General features: G+C 38.9%; 1 protein-coding gene across 2 annotated transcripts in view; it reads right to left on the reverse strand.

Moving 5' to 3' along the window:
- Window positions 1–837: 837 nt before the first annotated feature.
- marco (macrophage receptor with collagenous structure) overlaps window positions 838–10,821 on the reverse strand; it is a 15,453-nt gene continuing 5,469 nt past the window's right edge. For both annotated transcript variants that reach the window (XM_087176985.1, XM_023417586.2), the window contains 9 exons: window positions 7,357–7,419; window positions 7,085–7,120; window positions 5,160–5,228; window positions 4,793–4,837; window positions 4,604–4,666; window positions 3,013–3,048; window positions 2,722–2,781; window positions 2,320–2,484; window positions 838–1,207 (listed from right to left, as the gene is read on the reverse strand). In XM_087176985.1, the coding sequence (XP_087033111.1) occupies window positions 1,074–1,207; window positions 2,320–2,484; window positions 2,722–2,781; window positions 3,013–3,048; window positions 4,604–4,666; window positions 4,793–4,837; window positions 5,160–5,228; window positions 7,085–7,120; window positions 7,357–7,419 (671 nt within the window). In that variant the 3' untranslated portion in view covers window positions 838–1,073. The remainder of the gene's footprint in view (window positions 1,208–2,319; window positions 2,485–2,721; window positions 2,782–3,012; window positions 3,049–4,603; window positions 4,667–4,792; window positions 4,838–5,159; window positions 5,229–7,084; window positions 7,121–7,356; window positions 7,420–10,821) is intronic.

The raw sequence follows: 10,821 nt of genomic DNA on the forward strand, positions 1-10,821 counted from the left end.
TGATCATCGCTGGGACAGAGTCCTCATCTCGACCATCGTGAGTGTTCCTGGGTTACTCACCTGCTGGTTTTTCGGTCCTCTGCCTGGTTCCGACCTACCCTCTGCCAGGTACGGCTGCCTCATCCACAGCTTTATTCTGGGCCCTCGGATTTTCCCCAAGCCCCTCAAAGACTGCCATTCCCCTTTTGAATTGAACTGTGTTTATTTACCTGCATCTAATGACAATAAAAGTCATTACCAATCATCGGTCCTAGTCGGTGCTGCTTTTGGGTCCAAACCTCACCCATTACAGTCTAGCCTCCTGGAGGTGTCGTGGGACCAACTAGACGAAACACTGGTGAAAGGAGGTTCCCACCTGATGACCCCAGAGACATGTTAGTTATCACTGCTCATTAGTCTGTACAGCTAAATTAATAGTTATCATAGGACATGTTAAGCTTAGGGAGCTATTCACTGAGTCGGGTCCATTTTCTGTAGCACAAGTTTCTTGTGTTTACCTTTAAATAAATAGTCTCAACCAGACATTTAGCTAAATCTATGTTAAATAAAGAAATACAAATGTGACAGGACATAAACACATTTAAGCCTAATGACTGTGATGCCACTGGATGTGAACTCACTATGTTCCCTGAGGCATGTTGGAACACTGTGCCAGCTGTGGCAGAACCATTCCTCAGCACGACTCAGGTTCTTCAATGACCTCATCTTCATCGCTGACCTCTGCAGAGTCATGTGTGGACATGTGATAGATGGAAGAAAGACGGACTGATGAGTACAGTAACAGGAAGTGACAGGGCAGAAGAGGAAGAGTAACCAACAGAGAACAGTACAGAGAGACTATTTCCAGGAAAGTTTATTAACATGATCTTTAGTTTACAGATGCTGTCATTTAAGCTAATGTGTTTAATAATAAAGTGAAACTTAGCGAATGCAATTTTCTATGCAGTTGTAAGAGATCCAGCTGTGAACATCATTAGCAGTATCATTGTTCTCGACACGTGATGTGTCTCCACTGCATGTTTATCAAAGCTGACTGAGAAAAGCAGCTGAGACGCCATTTGTCTTGTTTGTCTTCAGCTCACACACTGCACCCCGGCATCCTCGGTGTGTTTGCAGTTGTGTCGACCAATTCCAGAGTTTGGGCAGTTGAAGATGTCAGACTCTGATCCTGTGCATCGAAGGTCATCCAGCCAGATCTCACCAGAGCCTGAAGAAGGGTCAATGAACAGCTATAGATATAATAACACTGAACTGTATCTTATTTATTGTAGATAGTACTGTCAAGGTCACATGGTCATCATTGTCCTATTGTTCTCTGTCTTATGTAACAAAGAGACAAAGACTGAAACAGAGGAAGTAGACACTGCTGCAGAGACAGTGAGGATGTCCTCCTGACTGGGCTCCTTCAAGCATGCTTGAAGATTATTGAGGTCCAAGTAGGCCCACAGACCTTCCTGTGTGTCAGCAGCTGATGTGTTTTGGCCTGTTAGTAGCTCTGAGCTCTGGACAGAGCCAGGCTAACTCCTTCCTCCTGTCCTCAGCTTGTATTTGAAGCTACAGTGAGTTGCTGTTCACTGTGATTATTTCTGTAATTTCATTGTAAGTGATGGAGACAAAATCCACAGCCTGTGTTTTGTGGAAAAATTACTGTTCTGGTTTAATTGAAGATAATTTGATGCTTTTGGAGTTTGTGTTCAACAAGTGAAGTTATAAGTTACAGTCATTAGTTTAGGAACATTAAAGTAAGTAATCATCATTTAGGTGATCCTTAAATATAAAGCAGGAAATGAGCATGATATGACCCCTTTAAAAACACAAACCCACAGTCAAATGTAATAATATCAGTTCATAGACAGTGTCCTTCAGCTTTGACCCATCATACTTACCAAAGCTGTGTGCACAGTTTTCTGGTGCAATAAGAGATTATTAGTAACATTTCAGGTGACTCATTGTTTCATGTTTCATGTTTCATGTTTCATGTCCTGGCCCTGTCACACTTCACTGAGTCCCCAGAAATCAGCTATCACTCTGGAAATGGTAAAACCCACAAGACTAAGATCCAAGTTGTAATGAACAAAAAGGATTGAATTATAAATTTTGGGCCATTAAAAACTCAGCAGCTTCCTCAGCTTCCTTGCACTGTTGGTCGTTTCATTCAACACCAAGAAAATAGCCAGTGAGGTGTAGTATTGTAAGGACCAGAGTCATAGTGAGGTGATGCTGGAGAAAACTAAATGTAAGAGTTGTTGGCAGTTGACAGTTTTGTTGAGGTTCATATGGTGCAGACAACATTACCAAATGGGGCACTGCACTTCTTACCTGGGGAGGCAGTGAAGGTGGAGGGAGCGGAATTGTAGCCCAGCATCCTACAGATCACCTTGGCATCCGTAGTGTCAAAGCTGTCGTCACACACAGTGCCCCAGAGGCCGCTGTGCATGACCTCCACTCGCCCTCGGGAAGGCCCCGGCACAAGACGCACATGCACTGTGACAACACAGAGATCCAGATGTTAATGATGGAAGAGACACAATCACAGTCAGCACAAGTGGTTGAAGCATCTTCCGTTTGAACATATTGGTTTGCCTACTTTTAGACATTTTAACATGATTTCTGGTTAGGCCATCAAGCTGCTAACAGTAGCATTTAGCTTTAGTTAGTTGTAGCTTTTGAAAATCTCTCTTGTTGTCTCTGCTGCTCCAGGTCTTTACTCTGCAAACTTACTTGCTGTCGGGTTTCCTTCTTCTCCCTTTTGTCCTTTGGGACCTGGTGCTCCGTGTGAACCTGTGGAGGAAACCACGAGTGTCATACTGATGACATCACTGTCGTTTGAACTTTAAACTAGGTACAAAACAAGGTAAAAAGTGAGTTTATTCTAAACAACAGTAGAGATTCTGTATTTGTTATATTGCTGTTGAATACACACCTGCCATCAGGACTCTGGTTTCTCTGTGACTTCAAATGCTTTTTTATAAGAAAACTGATTCTAAATCAAGTTCTTTAATACACACTCACCATCACTTCCACTGGAACCAGTATCTCCTTTCTCACCTGATGACAAGACAACAGAATGAAATCTCATGAAACAAACAATCACTGGACCTCACTGACATTGGCTGACAAACCTCGTCTGTCCAGTAAAAAAATAGGAGTTGATTCAATCTACAGTTTGATTTAACTTTCACTGGACCAGAATCTTGTGTCAGAGAAATTGGCTGCAGTTAATAAGAGTGAATGGCGGTTTTTAATTGAGGTGAAGAAGACTGTATTTGTAAGATTCAAATTTAATTTGCAGTCGAATATTATTTTTATTATTTACATTTTGATGTTTGCTTGTGTTTCTACTTTTGGTGTTGCAATTATATTTGTCTACCTGTTACTGCTATAAATACACTGTGCGTTCGTAGCCTATAACTTGCCGACACTTAAGAACACTTTGCGGCAGTACAGAGCCTCCGTATCACAGTTGAGGCAATTAGAAGCCTCTGTAAAAGAAAACTGTGGCAGAGTGGAGCCGCACAATTCTTCTGACTGTGTTGTGGACTATATTGAGTCATGAATTAATCTGTGGACTTTTAGGGTGGCATTTTTCAGTATAATTGTTTTATGTTCAACTCTATTGTAAACGAGGGACATTGAATCAATAAACCTTTTTTTTGGTTTTCATCTACAAGAGGCGTCATGTGAGTGTGAATAGGATAAAAAACATGTTGACTTAAGGTTTTTGCTCTGCTAGAAGTGTCACCACCAAGTGTCACTCTGAAGCACCTTTTAGGCTTCATTCAGGGCTCAGTCCAGGACTTACAGCTGAACCAGTCTCTGGATCAGCTGTTAGATCAGCATCTGGATTCAACTACATATGAACCAGTGACTAAACTGTTACTGTACTATGCTTCAAACTAAGACACAGCTGCCAAGCGTCATAACTGATGTTGCACAATGAAAACCAGCCTGAAACATTGATGCACTTCAAACTCAGCTGTGTTTGTATTAACCTGCTGATTTTGTTCTCATCTTCCTCTGAATAAACTGATTCATTTTCCCTGTGACAGCCTGGAACATTTTCCTGGTTCAATTTGCTTCACAATTAAAGCTGACAGTTAGTATTTTAGCCAATTTGGCTGATTGGATCATTAAAAAAAACATTAATTAAAGTGCAATAATGTAAACATGTTTGTGGATTCATTTGCTGGAGGAAGTGCTAGCTTTGCCATGCTGATTTGTTAGTTTCTCAGGCTGGGGGTACAGGTCCCAGACAGGACCTGGTCTGCTTCAGTGTTACATTTTCTTTTTCTTTTGCCTCTTGAATCTTGAAAACAGACTGTGAGACTGAGAATTAAAGCTACATGAGCTAATATTTTGTTTCACTCATGTATTATGTAGGATTATGCAGGATTATCACCTTCTGGTGGATACTGACTATAAAATAAATCATCACTGGACATTTAAAAAATGTGCATATAAAACAAATCAAGGCTGAGTTCTAACATTATTCATGTAATTTATTATGACATGAGTTGATATACTGTATGATACTGAATAAAGAGGAAACACTTATATTGGGATACACGCATCAATCCAGCCAAACAGATGTTACACAGCTGACCTGCAGGTCCCGCTGCACCAACATCTCCCTGGTCTCCTTTGTCTCCTTTGATTCCAGGAACTCCTGTTCACAACAAATCAACAAAATGATGTGAGGTATCTCATACACAAGCCTGAGCTTGTGCTATAGCTACAGATCAACACACACAGGTTACACACCCGATACACGGCATATCACACTTTCAGGTACCTGCATGGCCAGAGTTCCCTGTGTCACCTTTGTCTCCTCGAGGGCCTGCAATCAAAGAACAGGGGACAACAGTCAGAAATAAAACATTAAGGCCTGAGTGGTTTTCTGACACAGCTGATTGCAAGGGCTACCTCTTTACACAGAAGAAATTTAGATTAGAAGAGTCGTCTGTTCACTGGAAAGGAAATATGTGAGAAATGAAAACTGTTTCTCAGGATGTTCTTGTCTCTCTATTCTGAGGTCTGGGTGGATAAAACCTTCACAGTGGTGCTAAGAACTGTTCAACCCATGATCAAACTAACATTGTCATCATGAATTCTTTAGGCCACGATAATTGTGTATTAAAAACCTGATATCCAGACATTACCTGGGGCCCCAGGGTCTCCTTTCTCTCCCTTTGCATTTGGTCCTTGATTTCCTGGGATTCCAGGCGGACCTGCAGTCACACACCCCACACACACACACACACACACACACACACACACACACACACACACACACACACACAAAATCAGTGTTTATGCTGCACATTTGTATTTTATAAATGCAAGCTGTGGAAACAGCATCATTTTTCACAGTACGCAGCAGCGTGTCAACCATATTACTGATGATGACCAAGCATTAAATGAGGAACAGGAACTGAACTCTTTCATAACTCAAATCTGCTGATACATTTTTCCATCCAGGATCTGAGTTCAGTCATTTTATGTTCAGTCATTGAACCTGCACATATGAAAAAAGGGAAGGTTGAGGTTTTGTTACATGTGAGTCATGAACTACACACACAGTCTGAGTTGCACGCTGCTCTCTAGCATTACCCTCCTAATAATAATACTTCATCTTATCTTATCCTTCAGTATATTCTACTTGAAAACAATGGTCAATGTATACAGCAGCTGGCTACATCAGGTTGCGGCTCCATGGAGCGGATCAGTGTTTTCATGTTTTTGTTGGAGCAGCACGTGACACTGAAGTGTGAGATTCACTTGTGAATGTAAAGAAATGCGAGCATTTATTGGCAATTAATTTAAAATTAATTTGTAATGATGCATTTAAAGCAAAACACAGCAAAACTAGTGAGGGAAGGGATCAGGAAAATGAGATAGAAGGAGGAAGCTGATGGTTGTTACACCTCGTTTCAGTCCCATAGCTGAACCCACAGACATATTTTTCTGTTTCTGTTGTCAGAAATCACAATAAGTAGGAAATGTACTCATAGATACTGTGTTGATCAGTAGTCATATCCACACTGCTGCTGATAAAATCACTTTTATTATGACAACACTGTCAGATAAAAGGAACAGAAACACAGATTAATGACAGCAGCTAAACTGATTGGCAATATTTAAAAAGAGTGACAACAGAGGAAAATCAAAAGCAACAAAAGGTTGCTGTAAAAGTTCCTGCAAATATTCTCGTACATACAATACAAAACATGTCAGAAAAATATGTCTAAACTATATTATAATACAGCTGCTGAAGAATATGTGTAAGCTTCTTTTCCACTTTTCCAGTGGACGTTAAAACGGCGGCAGAGCTGGAAGATGCCACAGCCGGATGCTGTGTACAAATTAGCATAATGCTAAGTCTGCACAGGAAACATTTTTCTCATCCATGTCATACACATCTGACAAACAGATACACTGCTACTTTAATCAATCCAGCTGTGTAGACAGGATATGTTACAGCTGGCTTTTTACACTCTTTACTCTCTCTCTTTTAAACTCCACGTCTATATTCCTGCATTTTAAACACATATCTACAGTATTAGCACCAGAGCTAGTGTGCTAACGTGCTGCTCACATTACATACAGTGTAAAAGTCTATAGCCATGCTAGCACACAGTAGTGATTTGAACTTAATGCTCACAACAGAATGCCAGCATGCTCACAATAGCACATATGTTTTGCAGGTATCATGTCAGGTATTAGTTAGGTGTTAGCATGCTAACATTTGCTGAATAGTACAAAACACAAAGCTGCTGTGATGGGACAGTCAGTGCTGGATTAAACAGAAATTCTGACCCAATGATGTGCTGGAGGAAAGACTTTTACAAATGTATCTAATAGATGTTGAATTATGAATTATGTAGAGAAGGAGTCAGAGATTCACTATTCAGCCTCAGTGCAAGATTTCATGGCATCCCTCCAATAGTTGTTGAGATCAGTGTAGTTTCCCATCATACTGACAGTGGCCTGCTCTTAGCATGCTGTTAGAATGGCTAATAATCAGCTACTTGGTTTCAGCCACAGGTTTCTGGTCTCATGACAATTTAACAAAAGTTGATCTTACCATAGGGTCCAGGCGGTCCAGGGGGTCCTGGGGGACCTGAGACAGGGAAAGAGTTTTGAGTTTGAGAGAGAGAGAGTCCAGCTTTGTCTGGACGTCACAGTTTGTTTTTTATTCTCTTTGTCAGCTCTGATTAGCAAAAGTCCCCAACAGCATTTCAGCATTTCTTTTATGTTGCAAATGGATTTTGTCATTTAACATCCAAGCAACAGTATTTTAAAAAATCATATAATAACAAGTACATGACACAAATAATGCTAATGAAACCCACAAACCTGGCTCTCCGCGTTGTCCACTGAGTCCCATGTCACCTTTTGGTCCTTGAACACCACTGTCACCTGGAAAGAATTCAGGTAGGCCTATGTAAAGTCAGCCTCACTTAGATTTTGGAAGTTGCTTGGATCACATATAGGAGACATGTGACTAATTAATATATTTCAATCTTAATCACCTTGAAAGTCCAGCTGAACAAACTAAGCAAAAGTGTAATATTCTGATTTAAAACTCATTACATCCCATTACATTGAAACCTGAAGTGACAGGTTTATCCTGAGTTTATCCATCATCATACCACTTTCAACGTCATCACCATGTCACGTTACAACCCACAAGGACTCAGTCATTGGTCTGACCACACCCATCTTCAAACTCAGCTTAATTTTGATCCCAACTACACCTGTAACGTTTGGAGACTGTACTGTATATCATGGTGACATCTTTCCACAGACAGACACACAGACAGACACAGTGACAGACACACAGATGCACAGAGACAGACAGACACACCCAGAGACAGACAGACAGACACACAGACAGACACACAGACAGACAGACAGACAGACAGACACACAGACACCTGCCAAAGAATTCAATACCTCTGTGGTAGTTCCTGCTACAGGATGTCTCCAGAACCACACCTCATTACAACAGCACTGCTTTAACTCATCTTCATTTAAAGGGCACTTTATCATGTTTTCTGACTTGTGGGGCATAAAACAATCATTTAATAATATAACATACGATGTAGGTGGATCAAAAACAGTTATGCTTTAATGTTTAACAAGGTAGTAATTATAATGTAAATTCTTTTTAGATACATGGTAAGAACAACATATGTGGGCTATAATTTTATCTATTTATTTATATCTTTGTTTGTTTGTTTATTTGATAGGGACAGTGTACGCTAATGAACTGTCTACAAGATGTAGACATGCAGGATTGTAGCATGAATGCCAATTTACATGCATAGTCCTTGAGCAGGTAACATACAACAGTAACAATATACAACTATACAACACACAGGTAGACTATAAGACTATACGCAACATGCTTAGTTAAAAGTCATAATAATAATATAATAATAACATTTGAATAAGGACAATAAATAGTAATAATATCAAGTATTGATTGTTCTCCACTTTTTAAACAAATAAACAAACTTCAGTGTTTTATTAAATTATCATGAGATAATTTATTTGCCCTGTATAATGCTCAGTATTTACTGATTGCTCCCATAGTCTGTTTTATTACTTACATTTTGTGCCACTATCAATCAGTAACTATTTAATCAGTACCTGATTCATCAACAGCAACAACATTACACTGTAAACCATGGCCAGTGTAAAGTGTTCATGCATGTATTCATTACATTATATTCTCTGCCTTCCTTTTTCCATGTCACCAGCTCTTCTGTCATTTCAGACCCTGCCACGTCCTCCTGAACTGCAGTAACCCCAGCTCTCCCCTTTAAACCACCTGACTCTTCCTCACCCACCTGTTCCAGATCCCCTGATCAGCTCCCAGTTTATTACCAGCCCATTTCCACTTAGTCCCCACCATTCCCCACTAGTCTATGGTAATTTTTACACTCACATTTTACAGCTCTCCAGTCTTTCTTGTCCTTTCCCCCCTGCCTGGTTTTGACCGCCTGTCTCTTCATGAAAACCTGTCTGTTTTTGACCACCTGTCTCTTTTGCCTTTCATCTGGTCTCTCTGCTGCCTGCTACGACCACTGCCCACACGCTGACCTCGGCTACCTTTGTTTGTATCTGCCTGTCGAGCCTTAATAAAAGTGAATCGTAATATATATAAATACAATATATATATTGAATTTCTATATATGATATATATGTAAAATAAAAGTACATATGTTAAAATTACATATGAAACCTCTTAGAAGTTGGAACAATTTTATATATTGACATATATTTCTTGCCCCCACAAATATGTATGTTTATATATGTATGCCTTCATGTATTATACAAATATCGTAAGCCTGCCAGTATATGTTGATATTATATACAGTAGGGTCCAAAACTCTGATACCATTTTCCCAGAATGTGAAGACATGTTTAAAATGAATAAGAAAAATGGCACCACTTTACCGTCAGACTACCCTTATGAAGGATTTACAAATGAGTTATAAGTAGTTTATTAATTAGCTTGTTAACACTTTATAAATTACTTATAAGCTGCTATAACATATTGGATTAAAACAACATTGACCTGTTGCTTGCCAAATAGTTAGCCCTCATGTATCTTTACTGTTAAGCCTCATATCTTATTATATCTCGTTGTTGAGCTTTCTTTGTTTTCTCCATCATCCAGTGTTCTGGATGCTTCTTCAAATATTTGTATAAATTATAATTTATATATATTATAATTCATGCTATCAGATTGTTCTGTGCAGTGGATATTAAAATGGAGATGCTTTTTGCTGGTTGGCATCGTCTTTAGTATTTTAGCATTGCAGGTAGTTACAAACATTTATAACTGATAAAAGGGAGTCTTATTGTAAAGTGTAAAACACATCATTTATTAATAAGTAGGTATAAAGCTCCTTTCATCAGTTACGAATGGTAGTTACTCATTAGTAAGATTAATGAGTAGTAAGCATTAACTTGATCTTGCCAAATAATGAGTCTGCATCAATGTATGAAAACTGTGTTATAACTTCTTTATAATTGCTTATTTGCGATTTGTTGTGTGTTAACAACCGAATTAATAACTTAATTATAAACCATTTATAAATCCTTTGTAAGGGTAGTCTCATTGTAAAGTGGTACCAGAAAAACATATAGAGGGTAAACATATAGAATTTTTAAATGTATGTTGCTTTAATAAACTTGCATATATGAATTAAATAAACATCATTAACATATATAGTCGCAACATCTTATACTATATAAAAATGAATCATATAGACATTTTTAATACATGTACAAATTTAACTATGTCATTAAACAGAGTGCAGCCCGCTGCTGCATGTGAGTGTAATTGAATCTGAGTTCAGATGGAGAGGTTGGCAAAATGAATGGGTTTGCTAAGCTCCTACGCTAATTATCATCATTATAAGAGTAGTGTAGAAAACATTCAGGTATCAGCTTCTCATATTTAGCCAGGGCTGACCAGTCAATTGGTTTCGTCCCTTAGTGAAAGTCAAACCAGTTTATACACTAGAAGGATGTATTGAATCTTTATTCACCTGCTTTTGTTTTTTCTGTTAGCTGGACACATTTTAATAGGCTGAATATAAAATACTGGAATCAGCCCATTAAAAATAAAGGAGAACGGGCGTGATTATAACATGGGTTAGTTGTAACTTTCTCCTATCAGGAACAAGATAGTAATTTGCACATTTTGATCAGTTTTATTATTATATTAAAATGTCTCATTACTACTATGACTGACACACACACACACACACACACACACACACACACACACACACACACACACAC

The sequence above is a fragment of the Seriola lalandi genome, unplaced genomic scaffold, assembly GCF_002814215.2.
Source record: "Seriola lalandi dorsalis isolate HSWRI2012SDOR001 ecotype SW California unplaced genomic scaffold, Sedor1 jcf7180002054576, whole genome shotgun sequence".
Taxonomy (NCBI): domain Eukaryota; kingdom Metazoa; phylum Chordata; class Actinopteri; order Carangiformes; family Carangidae; genus Seriola; species Seriola lalandi.